Below are 26,798 nucleotides of genomic sequence, written 5' to 3' on the forward strand. Positions count from 1 at the left end.
AACATCTCTCTTTGGCATGTTAGACAAGTCAGACATATCCTCCACTGAAGACTGACACAAAATAGTTATTCAAAGCCTCTGCCATTTCCTGATTGTCCAATTTCAATCCCTCTTCCTTGTCCTCCAAGGGACCTATGCTCACTTTAGCACCCTTTTCCACTTTATATAATTATAAAAACTTTTACTATCTATTTTATGTTTTGTGCTAGTTTATTTTTATAATCTATCTTCCCTTTCTTTATTCCTTGCTTTGTGGTTTCTTGTTGCTTTTTAAAGTCTTCCTAGTCTTCCAGTTTCCCATTCCTCTTGGTGACTTTCAATGCTCTAGCTTTTAGTTCGATGCTCTCTTTTATTTCCTTAGTTATCCAAGGCTGGCTTTCCCCACCCTTTCTGTTCTTGCTTTTAACTGGAATATAGTTTTGTTGAACACTGAAATACATCTTTGAAAGACTTCCACTGTTTGCAACTGTCCCACCATGTAACCATGTGTTCCCAGTCTACACAAGCCAAATCCTCCCTCATCACATTGTAGTATCCATTGTTTAAGCATAATACACTGGTTTTAGATTGAACTATTGCACCCTCCACTGTGATCACTCTTTCCAAGAGAATCTCAAATTGCAAGATCACTAATGTATTAACTTTGCAGAAGTTCACTGACCTTATTTCAAACACTACAGGCATTCTGATAAAGTGCCCTTACACTCGTTGTGCTTTTAAAATCTTGTAATCTTTTTTCTCTTTTGCACTTGACTTTTCATTACTCCATCTTACTTTTCTCTTTTTTGTCTTTTGCTTTTTCTTTATCTTTAGGCACACTTTTCTCTTTTACTTTTTCCATACTTCTCCAATCTGTTGAATCCACCCCCCTACTATTTAGTTTAAAACCCCATTCGCAGCCCTAGTTATACAATTCGCTAAGATCCATGTCCCATCACAGTGCAGGTGCAGCCTGTCCTATTGGTACAGCTCCCTCCTTCCCCAATACTGGTTCTAGTTTCCCATCAATGCAAACCCACTTCTCCTACACCAATCCTGGAGCTACACATTTAACTTTCTAATCCAATTTGCACGTGGCTCAGGTAGTAATCTCTGGTTTACTACCTTCTTGATTCTGGTTTTTATTTTAATCCCTAGCTGCTCAAATTCCCTCAGCTGAACCTCTTTCCTCATTGTTGTGATGAAAAATAACTGATTCTTTGAGTCTCAACAGTAGAGGCTTGGACACACAGTTTTAATAATAAGGAATTTATTTACAAGTGGAAGTCGGGTCAACACAAGCAACTACAATACATAGAAAGTGGTGTGGGGACAGGGTACAGATACACATACAAAGAACAAGGGAAAAGCACTACAACAGCTATTCCCCTTGACCTTGGATAGCTGTGGCTCTTCCTTACCTGGACAAACAATAGACCTTCCCAAACATAAATCAATGCACTTACCTTCAGTGAGGTGGTCTGTAAGAGAGACTAAGCCAGGCACATGTCTCACCTTTTATAGCATGGGGCTGGGCGAGATAATCCAATTAAGGTGACCAATAATTTAGGTGTGCATTGATTAGTTGGGAGGGACCAAATGTTGATTGGCATGTGGTATGTCCTCCAACCAGCCAAGTGGCAGTGCGTCTGTCACGTGGCCGGTATCTCTGGATACACTCATTCTACCTATTGTCATTGGTACCCACAAGGACCATGACAACTGGATCTTTCCCCTCCCATTGCAAATTCCCCTGTAGGTCAGATAAGATGTCTCAAACCTGAGCTCGAGGCAGGCAACATAGACCTCAGGATGTTCTATCCTCATGACAGAGAACTCTGTCTATTCCCCTGACTATACCATCCCCAATTACCACTGCATTACTCTTCTTCCCCCACCCCCCTTGAATGGCTCCCAGAACTGCGGTGCCATAGTTGGGTTGCTCATCCATCCTACAGCCCCCACTCTCATCCACACAGGGAGCAAGAATCTCACACCTGTTGGACAAGCTCAAGGGCTGAGGCGCCTCCAGCACTGGCTCTTGGATCCCACTGCCCACCTCACTCGCAGTCACACCTTCTTGTCCCTAACCACAGACCAAATTTGAGGCAGCTAATCTAATGGGTGTGACTACCTCCTGAAACAAAGAATCCAGGTAACTCTCCCCCCCCCCCCCCCCCACCCGATGTGCCGCAGTGTTTGAAGTTCAGATTCCAGGTCATCAACTTTGAGCCCGAGTTTCTTGAGCAGCCATTACTTGCTGCAGATATGGTTACCAGGATCTACAATGGGATCCACCAGCTCCCACATCATGCAGCTACAGCACATTACCTAATCCTGCATCATTCCTACGTTATTGAATTAGCTGTAATTTGGTGACTTTTTATTCAACCACTACAAAAGCCTTTTTTGCTACTTACTTGTGCCTCATCGCTGAAGCCTCTTGAGCCAAAGCTTCAAATTCCCAATCCTTCACTGGTCCACCCACACAACTGACATTCTACTTTGACCCTGTTTTACTTTTATTTGCTCCTGCTAATGAATTGAGAATCAATTAGTCCACCACTAATGTACCGAACCCTGCAAAACGCTCCATTTTTAAACTCTACGCCCTGACCTGTGTGAAGCTCGCTCACTCTCTGCGAATTGATTGGTATGCCGCTAATGTTTGAAGATACTGAACGCATTAGTAATGATCTTTCAAACATCACTAAATTTAAGAATGGTTCCAGATTTTGGAAAACCACAAATATCGCTCCACTTTTTAAAAAGGGAGGGAAGCAGAAGAATGGGAGTTATTGACCGGTTAAACTGACTTCAGTGTTTGGGAAGATGTTGGATTCCTTTATTAATGATGAGATTAGTGGTATTTAGAGACATGATCAAGTAGGCCAAAATCAGCATGGTCTCCTTAAGGGAAATCTTGTCTGACAAATCTGATTGAATTCTTTGAAGAAATAACAAGCAGGATAGACAAAGGAGAATTACTTTATGTTGTGTACTTGGATTTTCAGAAGGCCTTTGATAAACTGCCACACATGAGACTGCTTAACAAGTTACAAGCCCATGGTATTACAGGAAAGATTCAGGCATGGATAGAGGAATGGCTGACAGGCAGGAGGCAGAGACAACCTTTTCTCATTGGCTGCTGGTGACTAGTGATGTTCCTCAGGGGTCAGTATTGGGATCACTACTTTTCACATTGTTTGTCAGTGATTTAGATAATGAAATTGGTGGGTTTTGGCAAAGTTTGCAGATGATACAAAGATAAGTGGAGGGATAATGCTGAGGAAACGATGTGATTACAGAAGGCCTTAGACAAATTGGAAGAATGGGCAAAAATATGGCAGTTAGAATACAGTATTGGGAATAATACTGATGATGCATTTTGGTAAAAGGAACAATTGTGCGGACTATTATCTAAATGGTTCAAACATCAGAGATACAGAGGGACTTAGGAGTTCTTGTGCAAGACTCTTCATAAGGTTAATTTACAGGTAGAATCTGTGGTTAAAAAAAAGGCAAATGCAATGTTGGCATTTATTTCAAGGGAATTAGAATATATAAATAAGGAAATGATGCTGAAGCTTTATAAGACACTAATCAGTCTGCAATTGGAGTATTGTCAACAGTTTTGGGCCCCATATCTCAGAAAGGATGTGTTGTCTTAGAGAGTCCAGAGGAGGTTCACGAGGATGATTCTGGGAATGAAGGAGTTAACATATGAGGAGCGTTTGGCAGCTTTGGGCCGGTACTCACTGGAATTTAGAAGACTGCACGGAGATCTCATTGAAGCCGACTGAATGTTGAAAGGACTAGATAGGGTGGATGTGGAGAAGATGTTTTCTGCGGTGGGGATGGGTGCCCAGAAATAGAGAGCACAGCCTCAGAATTGAGGGGCAATCCTTCAGAACAAGAGGTTTGGGAGAATTTTTTTAGCCAGAGGGAAGTGAATCTGTGGAATGCTTTGCTACAGACAAATGTGGAGGCCAAGACAGTGGGTATATTTAAAGCAAAAATTGATAGTTTCCTGATTGGTCAGGGTGTCAAAGGTAATGGCGAGAAGGTAGGCCCATGGTGTTGAGTGGGATCTGGGACCAGCCATGATGAAATAGTGGAGCAGACTCAATGGGTTGACTATTTTCTGAATGGAGAGAAAAGACAAAAATCTCAGGCACAAAAAGACTCAGGATTTTTTGTGCAGGATGAGTCTGTGGGAGGAAGGCAAATGTGATGTTAGCATTCATTTCAAGAGGACTAGAATATAAATGCAAGGATATTATGTTGAGACTTTATAAAGTACTGGTGAGGCCTCACTTGGAGTATTATGACCTGTTTTGGCCCCTTATCTTAGAAACGATCTTCTGAAACTAGAGAAGTTCAAAGGAAGTTCACAAAAATCTTCCCAGGATTGAACAGCTTGTCATATGAAAAGCTCTGGGCATGTATTCACTAGAATTCAGAAGACTGAAGGGGTAACATCATTGAAATCTATCGAATGGTGAAAGGCCTTGAATGAGTGGAGAGGATGTTTCCTATGGTGGGAGAGTCTTCAGACCAGAGGACAGAGCCTCAAGTTAGAGGGGTGTCCGTTTGAAACGGAGATGAGGAGTAATTTCATTAGCCAGAGAGTGGTGAATCTGTGGAATTCTTTACTGCAGGCAGCTGTGGTGGCCAAGTCTTTATGTATATTTAAGGCAGAGGTTGATAGATTCTTGGTTAGTCAGAGCATGAAGGGATTTGGGGAAAAGGCAGGATACTGGGGCTAAAAGGAAAAATGGATGAATACATAGATACTTTATTGATCCCAAAGAAAATTACAGTGTTACGAACCCTGTAACTGGGTCACTTACCAGCAAAGATAGAGAGGTCCGTTGAAGTCTGATGGTACTATTTTTAACAGTATTGATAAAAATACACAAAAATAATATCAATGCAACCATACAGATAATATACATCGTCAATACTAAATCTAAAAGTGCGGGTATAATAATAATAATCAATAAGAGAAAAGCTCTATCGTTGTCTAGGGGATAATGTATTGTCGGATGGAAATATAAAAATCACTCAGTTCATTCAGGCTGCAGCCTTTTGTTGGAGAGAGAGAGAGATTTTTAGAAACTTGCTGGCTTTCCTTTTTATGATTTCAATCCGTCAGAAGTCCCGTTGGTGTGGCCGTTCACTTGTGGCCTCTCCTTTAGCTAAGCCGTTCTCCTGTGATGAGCCCACTACCCTGGCAAGGGAGGACGCACACGAGCCCTCACCGGCGTACACTATAAAACGCTGTCACTGGCTTTCCAGTGTTTCTCCTGGTGCGCCTGAAGGGGCTGTTCCCCAGACCCTCTATTATCCTTACTCATGGGGTCTCAGATGTCAGTCAGGTTGGGATGATGCAATCCCGCAACCAGCCCACTCTGGTCATCCCCTGAGAGGCTTCAATGAATAGTACAGTACTCAATACACAATTCCATCTCCAAGAGACAATAGCCGTTATCAGGGGTTTTGTTTTTGCTGAGGCCAGGACACATTCCAAACCTTGTGGATTCTCTCTCATTTCCTGGGTCCCAGACCCGAATTAATAGCGATCTGGCGATTCTCAAAAAGGGGGGGGGGGGGCGACTTTGTACCCTTTGGCCCCTTAGAGTTGTGGCACATTCGTAACAACAGTGTCACGGTAGCATTACAAGTTCACAGATATACAATATTAGAAGAGAAGTGAGAGGAATAAATAAAAATAAGTTATCTTTAACAGTCTAGCAGGAGGGATCGTCACTACCCGGTTATAGGTTCATTCATTATCGGCGCAGTTGTCTGAAAGTGCTCTTCTGTTCAGCCAAGGTGGCATGCAGAGAGTGAGAAACATCATCCAGAATCGTCCCATAGGGTCCTTTGTTCTACCACAGCCTCCAACATATACCATTTGTCTCTTATTCATAACAGATCCAACCTCTTTAATCAGTTTATTGAATGTGTTGGCATCACCTGTGTTGGTGTCATTGCCCCAGCACTCCACCACATAGAAAATTATACTGGTGACAACAGATTGGTAGAACATGAGAAGGAGAGGCCTGCATTCTCTAGAGAACCTCACTCTCCTCAGGAAGTATAGGTGACTCTGGCCCTCCACTCAAGTCTGTCATCCAGGTACTCATAGGTCCTCACCACATCCACAACTTCAGCATGAATGGTAACAGGGAGCAGTGTAAGCTTAGTCTTCCTAAAGTCCATCACCATCTTCCTTGTCTTACTGATGTTGAGCTCACCCCCTCCGGTCTTCTCCTATCATTTCGCATTTCCCCCTCCCCCTCCTACTTTCAAATCTCTTAGTATCTTTCCTTTCAGATAGTCCTGACGAAGGGTCTCGGCACGAAACGTCGACAGTGCTTCTCCCTATAGATGCTGCCTGGCCTGCTGTGTTCCACCAGCATTTTGTGTGTGTTGTTTGAATATCCAGCATCTGCAGATTTCCTTGTGTTTACCATTTGACCCTGTATTCATTCTCATGTCCTCCCTCTATACATCCAACTATTGCTGAGTTGGGATCATACTCGATGGGCCAATTGGCCTAATTCTGCTCCTTATAATGCTGAGGCCTTTTAAGTCATTGGTCAGACTGTGCTTGGGAGCAATTTATGGCCCCTTAGCTAAGAAAAGAAGTACTGGCATTGGAGAAGGCCCAGAGGAAGTTCATGGAATGATTCCGGCAATTAAAGGGTTATGTACTATATGAGTTCAGTAGTTCCATTTAATATCAGAGGATGTATTATATAACCTGAAATTCTTACTCTCCTTGGACATCCTCAAAACAGAAGAAAATCCCCTAAGAATAAATAACAGAAAAAAGTCAAAAGAACCCCAAAGCCCCCTGCCCTCCTCCAAAGCACAAGCAATATCAACCCTAGCCCATCCCCAAATTATTCTAGCATAAAGTATCAGTATTCCATTCCCACCACTCACCATACAAGCAACAGCAAAACCCCCAAAAACTAACTGTTCACTCCAAAATTTCAGCATCCTACAGGCTCTCTCTTTTTCTCACAAACAAAGGAGAGACAGATATTGCTCCTTCCACAACAAAAGGGGAGACAAGAAGATGGTATTTCAATGTTGCAGTCAGTCTGAAGCATTGCTTTTTATATCAAGTCCGGAATCATTAAATCGAATACCTCGTGCTGAGCCCTCCAACAGCCACTCCTGCTGTCTTCAATGTTCCGGCTGCTGCAATGCTTCAGTATGCAACACTGGTGAGAATTTGCGTCCACATGGTCGCACAGGCCTCAAAGTCACCCAACTTCAGGCCAAACTTTGTCATACCGAAATGCAGCTAATTGGCGAGCTCCAGAACAGGAATGCACCATCGTGCAGAGCTGCAGTTCTTGAGTGCTGAGTGGCCTAATTCTTCTCCTATGTCACATGGTCTAAGCCTATGCCCTCTTGTTTTAGACTCCGCAGTACCTTGTGGTTTTCTAAACCACTGTAAGGACACTGCACAGCCTCATTCACTCCAGTGATTAACAGTTTCCACCTCTCCAGTGTTTTCTGATAAAACTCAAACCCGCCAGTCTTGACCATATCCTTGTGAATCTTTTCTGCACCTTGATTATTCCTAGCTTCTGTCTTTATTACCCAAATACACAATTTGTTCAATTTATTTAATTACGCATTGTGTGCCCTAGTATTTAAATAAATTTTGAGCTTGAGCTCCTCTGTTAGCATGACTTCTCACCAAGGTATGGTAGAGCTAACTGAATTATGGGTGTAGAGAATGACTTTAACTAATTTTTTTAATTAACAGGAATTAACACGGGTTCCTATTATGCAGTTTCAACCCTCCTGAACAAGATGGTGCTGACTCATTACCCAGTACGTACTCTGTCCATTTGGGCTTTTAAAAAAATCATTATTGTAACTAATCGAAGTGTATTTTAAAATCTTAGTAGGTAACCAGTTATGTATGTGTTCTGAGTCTGTGGTATATTCTCTGTGCTCCTGTGTTCGGAAGTACCTACCCAGTGAGACTGGAAATGTAAATGTAGCCATCCATTGGGAGAACATGGTAATAACAGCATAGAAGCCAAGGGCACACTACTGTTAAAAGCAGATGCTCAGATTGTCAACAGTTTGGGGAGCAAAGACGCAAACTAATGCTTGTATATCTAGGGCCTGACCAGCTTTTGCTTTGTGATTATACCCATCCATTCATACCCACAATAGTCCACTTCTTTATTTTCTCATGCTAACCTAGAGCTGCAGAAGATACCACCTCATCAGGTAAATTAGCTTAAATGTTGTGTAATTTATATTTCTGTTTAAGAGCTGTTACATTCTTTATTTTTTCTAATGTGTTCTTTGAAAAACAAACAGTTCAGTGGTTGTAGTAATAGAAGAGTCAATTTTCTTCAATAAGTGGGTCTCCTGAGGCAATCCTTGGAGGCTGAGGATGAGCAGCTTTGTTTCCCTTTCTCTGGGTTCTGATGTGGCTGATGAGGCCAATGTAGGAACCTTGTCCCTTCCACAGATCCAACAGGAGGTAGCTGTTAGGATGTGAGACTGTGTGATTGTTCCACGGTTTATGCCAGGCTCCTATGTACTGTCTGAGACTCAGTACTGTCCCCAATGTTCCTGCTTTACTTAGTGCTGATAGGAAAAGGAGGAAAGCATGTGCACTTCCGTGACTGGTTTATGTGAACATAAACTTCACTTCACAGACATAACCAGTTCATTTATACCATTAGTTTGACAGCAGTTTTATTTATTAACACACCAGGAAAGATATTTATATTGTCCTTTTGTAATTTCTTAATCTTTAATGATAATATATTGGAATGCTTTGGCAGAATTTATCTATAGAAACTGAAGTATTTGCATTTGAAATTGGACTTTCGGAATCTGTTTCTCTTCAGTATTTGCATGGAGCAGGTTTCAAGGAGTCCATCTGATCTGTGAGCCCTTGGACAACCAGCTATCTGCCGCAGCCAATTCCAGAAGTCTGCAGCCATCCCAGGCTGTAAGCATCTTTGTACTTAAGATTGGCAAGTTGTTAAAAAATATGAAGTATATTTGGATGTTCTGGCAAATATAAAATTAGCCATGAATTGCTATTAGTGCATTAACTAAATTCAATGCTAAAGATAGGAATGCCATGTGAATTGAGCTGTTCCAATGCAGTAATAATACTGGTGTTGGCTCAGTAGTGTGAAAATTGTCTAGGCATGTTCAAGTCAAAGAATAAGTGAGATCATGTCCATCCATTTATTGCCTTATTATCTTCCTTACAAACATAAATGAGGAGAATTCATCCACAGAGGTCAAGTGGCTGCACTCACCAATAATCTGATGCACATTACTCAGTGTCATTTCCATCCCTGACAGCATGAAGTAAAGACTTAAATTAATACAAATAATTATATATAACAAATCAAACAGATGTGTACTGGGAAATGCTGAGAGATGCTCTGATAAAAGTCTTTTAAAACATGAATGAGTTTGATAAAGTAAATGTTGAGAGAATCTTTCATCTATTAAAGATCCCAAAACAAGTGCTGTAAATAATAAACAATACTTTCAGGATAAAACCCTTTGTTTGTAACATCCATGTGATGACATAGAAACATTTCCATCGTTAAGTGCCTGGTAGAGAAACTGACCAATCGGCTTTAAAGATTTCAGTGTTAGCCTCTTGTTCTTTCAGTATATCTGTGCTTTCCTTTTTCCCTGTGTACTTATCTACATTCCTTTTACTTCGATAGTATGTTGTTAAGGCATCTTAAAAATCCAATAAGATCCACCCAATCACTGATACTGGCTTAGTCTGTCACCAGCTTTCTCACAACAAATGTTAGACTGACTTAATTCAATCTTATTGGTTTATCTCTTACTTGTATTTGAAATATTGTGCTCAGAGCCTTCACAATCTCCTCCATGATCAAACTCTGTTGTAGGACAGTTATCGACCTTCAGATTCTTTTCCATAATGAAAGACATCTGGAATAGTCTATTCCGCTTATTGCGTCTGCTCTGCCATTCTCCTAAAATCATGGCAGATCTTTACCACACCAGCCCTATGCCAGTGATTGCCTTAATTTCTAAAAGTCCATCAATTTCTGTCTCGAATGTACCTGACTGTTTAGTCTCGACAATCCTCCAGGGTAAACAATTCCTAAGATTTACCACCCTCCGGTGAAGAGATTTCTTAGCACCTGAATGGCTGATTCCCGGTTCTGAGATTTTGACCCTCAACCCAGACAAAGGAAAACCCAACATGTTTCTGCTCCACTTCTGCTCTTCCCTATGTCTATTTATTCCAACTGTGAAATATGAGCTTTACTCAAAGATTAGTTGAGACTAGTAACATGAATCATGAGGGATATAGATAGGGTGAATACACACAGACTTTTTCCCAGGGAAAAGGAATCAAGAACAAGAGGGCACAGGTTTAAGGTGTGGGTGGAGATTTAAAGGCCACCTGAAGGGCAAAGAATATGCATAGTGAGCTGTCAAAGGAAGTAGATGAGGCAAGTACATTAATGGCATTCAGTTGACATTTAGATAAGAACATGGACAGGAAAGATTCAGAGCAGGGGTTCTCAACCTATTTTATGTCATGGAGTCCCAGTTGGGAACCCATGATTTAGAAAGATGTGGGTCAAATACAGGCAAATGTGACTAGTTTAGTGGTAAGCATGGACAGATTTGATTTAATTGCCTGCTTCCAGGCTATATTACTCTGTGACTGCCTTGATGAATGCTTTTAAGGGAAGCTAGATTAGGATATGGTAAAAAAAAGGAATTGGAGAATGTGCTAATGTGATATGAAAGGTGAAGGCTCATGTTGGATATAAATGTTGGCAGAGGGCAGCTGAGCTGATTCAGTTGGTGACTATATGATTTAAGTCACAAATAATGTTTTTGATTTGTTGAAAACAAGATTAGCTGCTGTCACTGACTGGAGTATGGAAAGAAGTTGTGTTGTGGAGCACGGACAGACTCTCAGCCAGCACTGACTGTGCTGCTGTCCTTGCTTTCTCATCGCAACCACTGCCCCCCACCCCGCTGCTGTCATAGTCCCTTCTGACACCTGGCTATCTTCCTCAGGAATTGGGCCTCAATCACCTCGTTTAGTTCCCAATCATTTCCAGGTTCCACTAACTACAAACACCTGCTTTCCATCAGCAAATGCAGTATAAAAATCCTGTGACCACCACAAGAAGGTGCTAGTTCATTGGTTGACTTCTGTATGAGTAACCTCATTCCATGGTTCTTGGGACTATCAGTTCTTAGTCGAGCATCATTCCTGAATTCGCTACTAAAACCAAGACTCTGGGTAAAGACTCCCTTGGCACCCATTCCATGCTTGGTATGACCATAACTCTTCCTGACTCGGCCTCCGCACCCATGCTCATCACTTGGGTTTGTTCCACTGCCACGTCCTTGTAACAGCATCTGAGTTTGAAATGTGTAAGCACCAGTGGATGCTCAGTCTCTGGAGAAGTGTTTCATATTCTGTTGATAATTAACTAAAATCAATCCATTAAATATCACTGCTGTACTTAAAATTTATCCCCTGATGAATTGAAGTGGGCTTCCTGTCTCAGTGTTTTAACATGAGCTCTATGTGATTCTCACCACCTGCCAAATGGCAGGCCTATTGATCCAACATAATTATAACTGCATTATGCAAATTCAGATTTTGGAGGCAAGGTAAATAAGTGAGTTCCTTGCTTATTTCCTATTTAAATCTTGAGAGAATGGATTTACAGTGCCAGTCTTTTGATTTGGGTGTCAGATATGGGATTTCCAGGAGATGCTGAGTGTCCCTGATGGCCACATCTGCACCCCATGCAGCGAGATGCAGCTCCTAGAGATGGAGTTAGGGAACTGGAGCTGCAGCTCGATGACCGTCTGCTTGTTAAGGAAAATGAGGCAGTGATAGACAGGAGCTACAGGGAGGTAGTCACCCCAAGGCTACAGGAGACTGGTAATGGGTGACTATCTGGAGAGGGAAGGGAGAACGTCAGATACTAGATGTCCCCTCAACAATAAGTACTCCACTTTGAGTGAGTACTGTTGGGGTGGGGGGGGAGGAGGAAACCTACCTGCGGGAAGCAACAGCAGCCATGCCTCTGGCACTGTAGCTCAGAATGGCAGGGAACTGAAGAGGATGGCAGCAGTATTAGGGGACTATAGTCAGGGAGACCAGTGATTCTGTGAACACCAAAAGCAAGCACAGATGGTAGTATGGACGACAGCATATGTATAAATGTCTCTCTCCAGCAGACTTCATCATGATCAGACTCCAGTATTTCTACTATTTTTTAATGTTTCTTAATTGTACATATGATTTTTTTGTGTTCGATGGCTGAGCAAGTCAAGTTTATTGTCATTTCAATCATAAACTGCTGGTACAGTACACAGTAAAAGCGAAACAACGTTCCTCCAGGACCCTGGTGCCACATGAAACAACACTAAAGGACACTAGACTGTGAGACAGCACAAGGTTACACTAGACTACAAAAAACAACATAAAAACTGCAATAGACTACAGACCTGCACAGGACTACATAAAGTGCACAAAACAGTACAGAGCATTACAGTAATTAATAAACAAGACAATAGGCACAGTAGAGGACAAATTACAATATAATAATAAATGATGTAGATGTCAGCCTAGACTCTGAGTATTGAGGAATCTGATGGCTTGGGGGAAGAAACTGTTGCACAGTCTCGTCGTGAGAGCCCGAATGCTTTGGTACCTTTTGCCAGATGGCAGGAGGGAGAAGAGTTTGTGTGAGGGGTGTGTGGGGTCCTTCACAATACTGTTAGCTTTGTGGGTGCAGGGTGTGGTGTAAATGTCTGTAATAGCGGGAAGAGAGATCCCAATTATCTTCTCAGCTGACCTCACTATCCACTGTAGGGTCTTGCGATCTGAGACGCTGCAATTCCTGAACCAGGCAGTGATGAAGCTACTCAGGATGCTCTCAATACATCCTCTATATAGAATGTGGTGAGGATGGAGAGTGGGAAATGGACTTTTCTCAGCCTTCGCAGAAAGTAGAGACGCTGCTGGGCTTTCTTGGCTATGGAGCTGGTGAACCATCTGACTGGCCTATCAGAGTTCTGTTTGGGAACTAGTTAACTTGATTAGCATTTCTGATCTGGCTAATGTTCACGATTGCACTTAATAAGAAAAAGATGATGTGTGTAACATGAATGTAAGGAAGGACAAGCCAATTACCGGGTACAATTACAGACAGAGGAAAGAGTTAAATTGAACTACTGAAGCAAAATTCAGATAGGTGAAGAATGCAGGACTGAAGTTGGACATTTGGAAAAATTTGGCATAGCGTTTGGAAAAAGGTGGACAAACTCGTGGCGCAGTTAGAGATTGGTCAGTATGACGTTGTGGGCATCACTGAGTTGTGGCTGAAAGAAGGGCATAGTTGGGAGCTTAACATCAAAGGACATACTTTGTATCGAAAGGACAGGTAGGAAGGCATATCAAGGACAGGTGGTGGTGTGTATGTTGGTAAGAGATGGAATTACATCTTTCGAAAGAGGTGACATATGGTCAGAGAATGTGAGTCTTTGTTGGTGGAGCTTAGAAACTGCAAGAGTAAAAATAAATGGGAATTATATATGGGTCTCGAAATAAAAGTGGGGTTGAAATTGCAAAGGGAGCTGGAAAAGGCATGTAATGAGGGTAATGACACAATTGTAATGGGGGACTTCAATATGCAAGGGGTTTGGAAAAATCAGGTTATTGTTGGATCACAAGAGAGGGAATTTGTTGGATGCTCACAAAATGGCTTTTTAGAGCAGCTTGTGCTTGAGCCTGCTCTGGGAAAGATCATTTTAGATTGGGTGTTGTGTAAAAACCCAGATATTATTAGGGAGTTTAATGTAAAGGAACCCTTAGGAAGCAGTGATCATCATATGATTTAATTCATACTACAATTTGTGAGGGAGAAGCATAAGTCACATGTATCAATATAGCAGTGGAATAAAGGAAATTACAGAGGCATGAGAGAGGACCTTGCCCAGGTGGATTGGAGGAGGATACTGTGGGAAGGATGACAGAGCAGAGATGGCTGAAGTTTCTGGTAATAGTTCACAAGGCACAGGATAAATTTGTCCAACAGAGAAGAATTTCTCAAATGGCAGGGGTGAGCAACCATGGCTGACAAGGGAAGTTAAGGACTGCATTAAAGACAAGAAAGGGCACATAAGGTAGCAAAAGTGACTGGGAAGTTGGATGATTGGGAAGTTTATGTATATGGATTTCAGCAAGATTTATTGAGAAAGTAAGGAGGCATGGGATCCAAGGGGACATTGCTTTGTGGATCCAGAATTGGCTTGCCCACAGAAGGCAAAGTCTGGTTGTAGATGGGTCACATTCTGCATGGAGATTGGTGAGCAGTGGTGTGCCTCGGGGATTTGTTCTGGGACCCTTTCTCTTCATGATTTTTATAAGTGACTTGGATGAGGAAGTGGAGGGTTGGGTTAGTAAGTTTGCTGATGACACAAAGGTTGGGGGTGTTGTGGATAGTTTGGAGGACTGTCAGAGGTTACAGCAGGACACTGATAGGATGCAAAACTGTGCTGAGAAGTGGCAGATGGAGTTCAACCCAGATAGCTGTGAGGTGGTTCATTTTGGTAAGTCAAATATGATGGCAGAATATAACATTAATGGCAAGACTCTTGGCAGTGTGGAGGATCAGAGGGATCTTGGAGTCCAAGTCCATAGGACAAGCAAAGCTGCTACGCAGGTTGACTCTGTGGTTAAGAAGGCATGTGGTGCATTGGCCTTCATCAACCATGGGATTGATTTTAAGAGCCGAGAGGTTAGGACCCTAATGTTCCAGCTTTATAGGATCCTGGTCAGACCCCACTTGGAGTACTGTGCTCAATTCTGGTCGCCTCACTACAGGAAGGACATGGAAACCATAGAAAGGGTGCAGAGGAGATTTAAAAGGATGTTGCCTGGATTGGGGAGCATGCCTTATGAGAATAGGTTGAGTGAACTTTGCCTCTTCTCCTTGGAGTGACGGAGGATGAGAGGTGACCTGATAAAGGTGTACAAGATAATGAAAGGCATTGATTGTGTGGATAGTCAGATGCTTTTCCCTAGGGCTGAAATAGCTAACACAAGAGGGCACAGTTTTAAGGTGCTTGGAAGTAGGTACAGAGGAGATATCAGGGGTAAGTTTTTTTACGCAGAGAGTGGTGAGTGTGTGGAATGGGCTGCTAGTGGCGATGGTGGAGGCGGAAATGATAGTGCCTTTTAAGAGACTCCTGGATTGGTACATGGAGCTTAGAAAAGTAGAGGGCTATGGGTAAGTCTAGGTAGTTCTAAGGTAAGGACATATTTGGCATAGCTTTGTGGGCCAAAGGGCCTGTATTGTGCGGTAGGATTTTTATGTTTTAAAATACAACAAAAAGTAACTAAAAAAAGATCTAAGAAGGGAAAGGATGAAGTATGAGGGCATACTAGCCATAATATTTAACAAGATACCAAAAGATTTTTCAGTTACCTAAAGAAAAATGGGGGGGGGGGGTGGTGAAAGATGATATTGGACCACTGGAAAATGATGCTGGTGAGGTAGTAATAGGGGACAAAGAAATGGCAGCTGAACTTAATACAAAATGCTGGTGGAACACAGCAGGCCAGGCAGCATCTATAGGGAGAAGCACTGTTGACATTTAGGGCCAAGACCCTTTTGTGTGTGTTGCTTGAATTTCCAGCATCTGCAGATTTCCTCGTGTTTGCTGAACTTAATCGGTACTTCGCATTTGTCTTCACTGTGGAAGACACTAGCCATGTGCCAGTGGTCCGTGAGTGTCAGGAAGCAGGAGTGAATGCCCTTGCTATTACAAAGGAAAAAGTACTCGGCAAACTTAAAGGTCCTAAGGTGGAGAAGTCATCTCGACCAAGTGGGCTGCATCTGAGAGACCTGAGAGATTTTGATGAAGAGATAACAGATGCATTAGTCAAATGTTACTCTGCTATTTAAGAAGGGGGAGGCAGCAGAACGGAAACCGTTAGCCTGACATCAGTGGTTGGGAAGTTGTTGGAATCGATTGTTAGGGATGAGATTACAGAGTACCTGGAGGTAATGACAAGATAGGCCAAAGCCAGCAATGGCTTCCTGAAAGGAAATTCCTGCCTGACAAACCTATTGCAATTCTATGACAAGCAGGGTAGACAAAGGAGATGCAGAAGAAGTGGTGTATTTGGAGTTCCAGAAGGCCTTTGACAAGGTGCTGCACATGAGGCTGCTTAGCAAGATAAGAGCCCATGGAATTACAGGGGAGTTACTAGCGTGGGTGGAGCTTTGGGTGATCAGCAGAAAACAGTGAGTGGGAATAAAAGGAACCTATTCTGGCTGGCTGCCGGTTACCAGAGGAGTTCCACAGGGGTTGTGTTGGGACCGCTGCTTTTTAAGATGTATGTCAATGATTTGCACTACGGTATTAATCGATTTGTGGCTATATTTGCCAATAATACAAAGGTAGGTGAAGGAGTGAGTACTGTTGAGGAAACAGAGCGCCTGCAGAGAGACTTAGATAGAGGAATGGGCAAAGAAGTGGCAAGTGAAATACAATGTTGGGAAGTGTATGGTCATGCACTTTGGTGGAAGAAATAAACGGGCAGACTATTATTTAGATGGAGAGAGAATTCAAAATGCAGAGATGCAAAAGGACTTGGGGAGTCCTTGTGCAGGATACCCTAAAGGTTAACCTCCAAGTTCAGTTGGTTGTGAAGAAGGCAAATGCAATGTTGGCATTCATTTGTAGAGGTATAGAATATAAGAGCAGGGATGTGATGTTGAGGCTCTAGAAGGCAATTGTGAGACTACACTTTGGAGTATTGCGTGCAGTTTTGGGCTCCTTATTTTAGAAAGGATAGGGGATTCTAGGACAAGAGGGCACGACTTCAGGATTAAAGGACATCTTTTTAGAACTGAGATGCAGAGAAATTACTTTAGTCAGAAGGTGGTAATCTGTGGAATTTGTTGCCACAAGCGACTGTGGAGGCTAAGTCATTGGGTGTATTTAAGTCAGAGATAGATAGGTTTTTGATTAGGCAGGGCATCAAAAGGTATGGGGTGAAAGCAGGAGAGTGGGGACGACTGGAAGAATTGAATCAGCCCATGATTGAATAGCAGAGCAGACTCAATGGGCTGAATGGCCTACTTCTGTTCCTATATCTGATGGTCTTATGCAGAGGGTCTTAGGAGTCCTTGTGCAAGACTCCCAGAAAGTTAATTTACAGGTTGAGTCTGTGGATAAAGAAGGCAAATGCAATGTTGGCATTTATTTTAACGGGAATAGAATATAAAAGCAAGGAGATAATGCTGAGCCTTTATAAGATTCTATCTAGTCAGGCTGCATTTGCTGTATTGTCAACAGTTTTGGCCCCAATATTTCACAAAAGAATTGTTGTCATTGAAGAGAGTCCAGAGGAAGCTCAGTGGAAAAAGCCTGTATGCATTTCCCCTATCTATACCCCTCATAACTTTATGTAACCTCTATCAAATCTTCTCTCAATCTTTTACTTTCTAAAGAATACAGTCCTAACTGATTCAAAGTTTCTACAGTTATATTAAAAGCAAGAGGATAGTGAGGGATAAAATTGGCCCCTTAGAGAATCAGAGTGGTCAGCTATGTGTGGAACCGAAGGAGATGGGAGAGATTTTGAATGATTTCTTCTCTTCGGTATTCACTAAGGAGAAGGATATTGAATTGTCTAAGGTGTGGGAAACAAGTAAGGAAGTTATGGAACCTATGACAATTAAAGAGGTGGAGGTACTGGCGCTTTTAAGAAATTTAAAAGTGGATAAATCTCCGGGTCCTGACAGGATATTCCCCAGGACCTTGAGGGAAGTTTGTGTAGAAATAGCAGGAGCTCTGACGGAGATCTTTAATATGTCATTAGAAACGGGGATTGTGCCGGAGGATTGGCGTATTGCTCATGTGGTTCCATTGTTTAAAAAGGGTTCTAGAAGGAAGCCTAGCAATTATAGACCTGTCAGTTTGACATCAGTGGTGGGTAAATTAATGGAAAGTATTCTTAGAGATAGTATTTATAATTATCTGGATAGACGGGATCTGATTAGAAGTAGCCAGCATGGATTTGTGCGTGGAAGGTCATGTTTGACAAACCTTATTGAATTTTTTGAAGAAGTTACGAGGAATGTTGACGAGGGTAAGGCAGTGGATGTAGTCTATATGGACTTCAGCAAAGCCTTTGACAAAGTTCCACATGGAAGGTTAGTTAAGAAGGTTCAGTCGTTAGGTATTAATGCTGGAGTAATAAAATGGATTCAACAGTGGCTAGATGGGAGATGCCAGAGAGTAGTGGTGGATAATTGTTTATCGGGATGGAGGCCGGTGACTAGTGGGGTGCCTCAGGGATCTGTTTTGGGCCCAATGTTGTTTGTAATATACATAAATGATCTGGATGATGGGGTGGTAAATTGGATTAGTAAGTATGCCGATGATACTAAGGTAGGAGGTGTTGTGGATAATGAGGTGGATTTTCAAAGCTTGCAGGGAGATTTATGCCGGTTAGAAGAATGGGCTGAACGTTGGCAGATGGAGTTTAATGCTGAGAAGTGTGAGGTTCTACATTTTGGCAGGAATAATCCAAATAGAACATACAGAGTAAATGGTAGGGCATTGAGGAATGCAGAGGAACAGAGAGATCTCGGAATAACTGTGCATAGTTCCCTGAAAGTGGAGTCTCATGTAGATAGGGTGGTGAAGAGGGCTTTTGGAACGCTGGCCTTTATAAATCAAAGCATTGAGTACAGAAGTTGGGATGTAATGCTAAAGTTGTACAAGGCATTGGTAAGGCCAAATTTGGAATATTGTGTGCAGTTCTGGTCACCGAATTATAGGAAAGATATCAATAAATTAGAGAGAGTGCAGAGACGATTTACTAGGATGTTACCTGGGTTTCAGCAATTAAGTTACAGAGAAAGGTTGAACAAGTTAGGTCTCTATTCATTGGAGCGTAGAAGGTTGAGGGGGGATTTGATCGAGGTATTTAAAATTTTGAGTGGGATAGATAGAGTTGACGTGAACAGGCTGTTTCCATTGAGAATAGGGGAGATTCAAACTAGAGGACATGATTTGAGAGTTAGGGGGCAGAAGTTTAAGGGAAACACGAGGGGGTATTTCTTTACTCAAAGAGTGATAGCTGTGTGGAATGAGCTTCCTGTAGAAGTAGTAGAGGCCAGTTCAGTTGTGTCATTTAAGGTAAAATTGGATAGGTATATGGACAGGAAAGGAGTGGAGGGTTATGGGCTGAGTGCGGGTAGGTGGGACTAGGTGAGATTAAGGGTTCGGCACGGACTAGGAGGGCCAAGATGGCCTGTTTCCGTGCTGTGATTGTTATATGGTTATAAAAAGTTTCCTTAGAACTCAGGTCCCCATGACCCAGCAACATCCTTGTAAGTTTTCTCTGCTCTCTTTCAACCTTATTTACATCTTGGCTGTAGATAAGTGACCGAAACTGCACATAATGTTTCAAATTTAGTCACCAGCATCTTGTACAACTTCAACATAATATCCCATCTTCTGTACTCAATATATTGACTTAAGAAGGCCAATGTGCCAGAAGTTTTCTTTACAACCTTGTCTACGTATGATGCCACTTTCAACAAATTATGTACCTATATTACCAGAACCCTTTGTTCTACCACACTCCTCAGTGCCCTACCATTAGTTGTGTAAGACCTACCCTACTGCTTCTACCGAAGTGCAAAACCTCATACTTGTCTGTATTAAATACTATCTGCAAGCCATGATAGCCACTGTCCACCTCCACTCTTGGTGCCATCCACAAATTTGCTGCTCCATTAACCACATTATCATCCAGATTATTGATATAGATGATAAACAACAAAGGACCCAGCATCAATCCCTGCGGCATACCACTAGTCACAGGCTTCCAGTCGAAGAGGCGACCATTAATTACCACTCTCAGGGTTCTCCCACAAAGCCAATGTTTAATCCAATTTACTACCTCATCCTGAATGCTGAGCGACTGAACCTTCTTGACCAGCCTCCCATGTGGGACTTTGTAAAGTGCCTTACGAAAGTTCCTGTAGACAACTTCCACTGCCTTACCTTCATCCACTTTCCTGGTAACTTCCTCGAAAAAGTATCAGATTAGTTAGACATAGCCTACCACACACAAAGCCATGCTGACTATCCTTAACCAGGTCCACGTCTATCAAATGCTTTTATAATGCTTTTATATAAGATTACCTTTCAATAACTTTCCCACCACTGATGTCAGACTCACTGGTATATAATTTCCTGGTTTACGTTTAGGGCCTTTTTTTAAAGAGCAGAACAACATTGACTATCCTCCAATCATCTGGTACTTCTCTTCTCACTGAGAATGTTTTAAATATCTCCACCAGGGCCCCGGCAATTTCTACATTTGCCTCCTGTAGGGTCAGGCCCTGGGGATTTATCCACACTGAGTTGCCTCAGGGTAGCAAAAACCTCCTTTTTTGTAATCTGTAACAGGGTCCATGAAGTTGATGCCACTTTGCCTCACTTCTATGAACTCTGTATTCATCTCCCCAAGTAAATTCAGATGCAGAGTAGCATTTCTCTCACATCTCTTTTTTTCTCCACATAGATTACCATTCTGATCTTCCAGAAGACCAATTTTGTACCCTTGTAATCTTTTTGTTCTTAACATATCTGTAGAATCTCTTAGGATTCTCCTTCACCTCGTCTGCTAGGACAACTTTGTTCCTTCTTTTAGCCCTCTTGATTTCTTTCTTAAGTGTCCTCTTGCATTTCCTGTACTCCATAAGCACCTCATTTGTTTCAGTGTTCTTTTCAAGAATCACTAGATTCTGGAATAGTTCCAGAGGACTGGAAAATAACATACGTCATTCCACTCTTTGAGAAGGGAGGGAGGCAGAAGAATGGAAATTATTGGCCAGTTTGCCTGACTTCAGTGGATGGGCAGATGTTGGAGTCCATTATTAAGGATGAGATTTCATGGTACTTGGAAGCATACGATAAAACAGGGTGAAATTGCCATCATTTCCTTAAGAGGAGATCTTGCCTAATAAATCTGTTGCAATTATTTGAGGAAATAACAGGCAAAAGAGATCAGTGGATGTTGTTTACAGGGATTTCCAGAATTACAGAAAAGTTACTATCATGGCTAGAAGATTGGCTGACTGGCAGAGGACAGAGTGTGAATAAAGGGGGCTTTTTTGATTGGCTGCCATGGAGTAGTGGCAGCCAATTAGGGTCTGCAACTTTTCACATTACATTTAAATGATCTAGATAACAGTATTATTGTGGCTGAATTTGCAGTTGATACAAAGATAGGGGAAAGGACTGTGGAGTTGAGGAAGCAGGGAGCCTGCAGAAGGACTTGGACAGATTAGGAGATCTTATAAGCAAAGAAGTGGCAGTTGGAATATAGTGTAGAAATTGTATGGTCATGAACTTTGGTGGAAGGAATAAGGATATTTTTTTAAATGTTGAGATAATTCAGAAATCGGATATGCAAAGGGACTTGGGAGTGCAGGTTTCTCTAAAGTTTAATTTGTAGTAAGGAATGCAAATGCAATGTTAACATTAATTTGGATAAGACTAGATTATAAAACCAAGGATGTAATTCCGAAGCTGTAAAAGACATTTGTGAGACCATATTTGGATTATTATGAGCAGTTTTAGACCTCATATCAAAGAAAGGATGCACTGGTGTTGGAGTGGGTCTGGAGGATATTTAGCAGAATGACCCCAGGAACGAAAGGGTAAATGTATGAAGCGCGTTGGATAATGGCTCTGAGCCTGAAATCTCTGGAGTTTAGAAGAATAGGGTGGGGAATCTCATTGAAACTTACCAAAATATTGAAAGGCCTAGATAGAGTGGATGTTTGCAATAGTGGTGAAGCCCATGCCCAGAGGGAACAGCTTCAGAATACAAGAACATCTCTTTAGAATTGAGATGAGGAGTAGTTTCTTTAACTAGAGGGTGCTGAAGCTATGGAATTCAGTGCCACAAATGGCTGTGGAGGCCAAGCAATTGGGTATACTTAAAGCAGAGATTTGTAGATTTCTTGATTAGTATGGGTATTAAATGTTACAAATGGGGGGATGGGGATGAGAGAGAGAAATAAATAGTTATGATTGAATGGCGGAGCAAATTTGAAGAGCTGAATGGCCTAACTCTACTCCTATGTTTTATGGCCATATTCTAACTCTCCCATTGAAATATTCAACTGTTTTTGCCTATATTATGCTGTTTCACAAAGTAACCCAACTTGTCAAAAGTGAAGATATTCTTCTACCAGCTGTTCTGCTTTCTATATCTAATCATTACTAATGTTATTGGTTTAACAAAATCATCATCTCCTCAAAGTCAGTCCATCTTCCTTATTCAGCCAAATGACATGTCATTTCAGCAGGACTCATGAAGACACATTAGTGCCATTCATTATTTCTGTGTTTCTCATTTATCTTTGAGAACCTTTCAGCTGCAAAATTCTTCAACCTCTATCGATTTCAATATTATCAAAGATCTTTTTCACCCCAACACATACTACTTCACTCTGATAAGTTGATTGTTTTTTTCACTCATTAGAATTTATTCCCCTTGATTGAACATCACCATTACAAACAGTCCTTTCACATTGGAGAAAGATTTGTTGCATGTTTCGTCTCTCAATATTCAGATTTCCAGACTTGATTGATCAATCCCAATTTATTTGGATTGAAATGTCAGAGGCCCAAGAAATCAACAGCTTCTGTTAGGCACCACTGATGTTTAGTTTGTTGCAGCCTCTCAAACTGAACACTTTATCTGAGAGAGCTTGATATGTGCTACAATCTCCAGTAACTCAGTCTAGTAAACTGTTCTGCCGCTGTTTGAGTGTGTGTGTGTGTGTGTGTGTGTGTGTATATGTGTGTATGTGCGCGAGCACGCATATGCGCACTGTTTTCAGTTGTATATACTAATGGTCATTTCCTCCCTTATCCAATGGACCTCTTGTGTTTGATGGGTTAATGTCTTCACTGTTATTACCAATGAAGGAGTGATAATTCAATAATTACCAATAACAGAATAATGTTCTTCTGGTCTACAAATAGATTTGGGAGCATTATACATCTACATTATAGCAAATCAATCTCAGGATGTATAGTTGAAAATGTGTAAACTTATTATTAATTTGTGTAAATGTTACTGTTACAATCTCAGCGTTTTGCTCTTGATGCATTTGCTACAATTTGTAGAGAAACCAGAATGTTAATGTTGATCATAATTTATGTGATGAATGTTATCAAATGAGTCATGAGGACAAGTTTCTTTTGCATTTGTCAATCTTTTTCCTCTGCAGTTCTGCCATCTGCCCTAACATAGTGAAATACAGAGATGCTGGTTGCACTCTGAGACATGCTGGTGTGTCTATGTGCTATACCATGCAATCAAAGCATTAGAAATCGTACTGGCATTTCCCACTAATTTCTCCACCTTGATTGTTCAGTCTTGAGGAGAAACCTGGTGGGTAAGAGATGCTTGCTGATAGTAATGGAAGGAAATCTTGTTCAGAGCAAGTGCTGGCTTTTCTTGCATATTCTGTCAGCTGCCTGCAAAGCAGCATTGAGAGGTGCTACAGCCGATTGTTAACAGACTGAGATTTGGTGCTGCTGGAATTTTAAATACAGCAATCTAATGTCTTCATTATTTCAACTTAATTAATGTGACTACAATTTGTACTGCAACTCCTGAGTGTCTGTTTGGGACATCCATATATTGTACAAAATGATAGTGTCATCTTACCCAGTAAACAGATTCTTCCAGCGGATGCCGGGTAGCTGGAGTACAGTACTACTGTGTTGGTTCCTACAGACGTACAACGCAGCTGGAAGAATTCTGGTAGGAAGTGATGAAATGGTTCATTGAATTCAAATTCATTTGTAAATGATAAAACCTGAAAGAGCCAGAATGAATCCCAAGCTCAAATTAACCAAATGGAATAGAATTTTTTTTATACCCTACAATGGTTTAGAATCCAAATCAAAGCATAGAGATTTAACTGTACTTTACAGGAGCTGTATGTTTTAAAAGTAAATTTGTTTATGGTGAATTAATTCAAATATGATTCTTCTTCATTCTGGCATATCGCAGGAGTAGTCTGTCACCCTGGAAAACCGTGAGTCAGCAATACCAGGATCTTCTCTCTCTACACCATGGTCAGGACTGCCTATTAGTGTCTTTGGGCTAGAAGCTTGCCCTGTTACTGCCATCCCTGGGTAACAAACAGTTTCTGTTTTTACAGACATCCTGAAGTCAATTTAATCCAAAAGTCAGAATATACACATGGTAACCAAACCACCACAGTACTGTAATGAATGGCATCAAAAACACACAGGACTGATAAAAAGGAAAAAAGTTACTGAAGGCATAGTGAGAGAAGAAACTAGTTACTAGTTACAAAGCTCCTGTATGCTTCTCCAACCAGCCAGGTTATAACCAATCAGTAGGATCTAAACTGAATGAAATTTAATGAAGACCACATAACTAGAAGTTTTATTTTTGGCCTAGATTCCCCATCATGAAAACTGCTAAACTCCTTCTTTCTAAAAGAGATTATAGAGTCATAGAAAAGTACAACACAGAATCAGGCCCTTTAGCCCATCTAGTCCATGCCAAGCTATTTAAGGTGCCTGATCCTATCAACCTGTACCCAGACAATAGCCCTCCAAACCCCTGCCATCCATGTACCTATCCAAACTCCACTTAAATGTTGAAATGGAGCTCGTGCACCACTTGTGCTGGCAGTTCATGACCCTCTGAATGAAGAGATTTCCTCTCGTTCCCTTTAAACTTTTCACCTTTCACCCTTAACCCATGACCTCTAGTTGTGGTCCCACCCAACCTCAGTGGAAAAGGCCTGTTTGCATTTACCCTATCTATACCCCTCATAATTTTGTATACCTCTGTCAAATCTCTGCTCAAGCTTCTATGTACCAAGGAATAAAGTTCTAACCTAGTCCCCATGCGATTTGAGGACCTTATAGCTCGGTGACCAAAACTGCACATATTACTCCAAATTAGGCCTCACCAATGTCTAGTACAACTTCAACATAACATCCCATCTCCTTTATTCAGTACTTTGATTTATGAAGGCCATCATGCCAAAAGCTTTCAATCTGATCCTACCAACCTGTGCCACCACTTTCAATGAATTATGGATCTGTATTCCCAGATTCTTTTGTTCAACCGCAGTCCTCAGTGCCCTTTCATTCGCTGTGTAAGAACTATTGGCCATTTTTCAGCCTATTTTTCCTGCTAGTTCAGATCCTGCTTTGATAGACTTCCTTGCGGTCCACCCTCAATCTTGATATCATCAGCAAATTTGCTGATCCAGTTACCACATTATAACCTGATACAATTTATCATTCTTACTAAGTTTTGTGCTTTACTTAGTGAATCACTGGGGGGGGGGGGGGGGGGGGGATTTCTGATTCCAAAGTTTTTGCTTGTTAATTTTCCTGAGTGTTAACACAACTGTGATGCAAGTGGATTGTTACCATTTAAGGAATGAGGAATATTCATGGGTTTAGCTATGAGTGCATATTGTTCCCATTTCAGAAAGTAGGTGTTCCTTCCCACCTCTGAGGGATGGGTGTCAGATTAATTCCAGTGTTTTGCAGGGGAAGACAGTCAAGGTGCAGTGTGATCTGCCAAATGTCAGAGGGATCCTCAAGATTAAATAACTAAAAGCTCTTCAACTTGATCAGACTGAAAGACCCTGCAATTGGAATGTTCATTTTAAAATGACCCAGTTTGTCATGTGTGGTATTATTACAGGGCAGAATGGGAAATATGGGCCAAATGGCCCCTCCTCTTACGTACAAGGGTGTTTCTACTGGGTCTCCAGGCACCATGCCTCTAGGTGTAAGAGGAATTTACCTGCTCTTTGTCCTTCCTTTTCATTTGGCTGTTGGGATGTTCATGACTGGAGTCTGAGATAATTATCCCACAGATTTTTCTCCTGCCTTTATTCTGGGCAGTTCTTTGGCTTCTGCTGTTGACTCGCCACTAGAGTATGGTTGAGATTGGCAGCGTGCACCATAGTGTAATCTGTTGAAACTTTGCTCTATTTTACCACATCATTGCCACATTATGCTTTTTAGTCTGGCCAACCTCAAATAGATATCATCTAAACCCAAGTATGTCCATTTGTCAGTTCGATATATTACGTCCAAACTGATGTAGAACATAGAAATCTACAACACATTAGAGGTCCTTCGGCCCACAATGTTGTGCCAACTATGTAACCTACTCTAGAAACTGCCTAGTATTACTCTACTACATAGCCCTCTTTTTCTAAGCTCCACATACCTATCTACGAATCTCTTAAAAGACTCCATTGTATCCACCTCCACCACCACCATCGCCGGCAGTGCATTCCATGCACCCATCACTCTCTGTGTGAAAGACTTGCCCCTGACATCTCCTCTGTACCGTCTTCCAAGCACCTTAAAACTGTGCCCCCTTGTGTTAGCCATTTCAGCCCTGGGAAAAAAGCCTCTGACTATCCACACGATCAATGCCTCTCATCTCTTATACACCTCTATCAGGCCACCTCTCATCCTCTGCCACTCCAAGGAGAAAAGGCCGAGCTCACTCAACCTATTCTCATAAAGCACACTCTCCTATCCAGGCAACATCCTTAAATCTCCTCTGCATTCTCTCTCTAGTATCCATATCCTTCCTGTCGTGAGGTGACCAGAACTGAACATAGTACTCAAGTTGGGTCTGACTAAGG

General features: G+C 41.7%; 1 protein-coding gene across 3 annotated transcripts in view; it reads left to right on the plus strand.

Annotated features, from left to right (window-relative positions):
- Positions 1-26,798, plus strand: part of LOC132390384 (heme transporter FLVCR2-like) — a 264,051-nt gene that overhangs the window by 90,922 nt on the left and 146,331 nt on the right. For all 3 annotated transcript variants that reach the window (XM_059963006.1, XM_059963011.1, XM_059963001.1), the window contains exon 4: positions 7,775-7,842. In XM_059963006.1, coding sequence (XP_059818989.1) covers positions 7,775-7,842 — 68 coding nt within the window. The remainder of the gene's footprint in view (positions 1-7,774; positions 7,843-26,798) is intronic.

Source organism: Hypanus sabinus, chromosome 2 (genome assembly GCF_030144855.1).
Source record: "Hypanus sabinus isolate sHypSab1 chromosome 2, sHypSab1.hap1, whole genome shotgun sequence".
Lineage (NCBI taxonomy): Eukaryota > Metazoa > Chordata > Chondrichthyes > Myliobatiformes > Dasyatidae > Hypanus > Hypanus sabinus.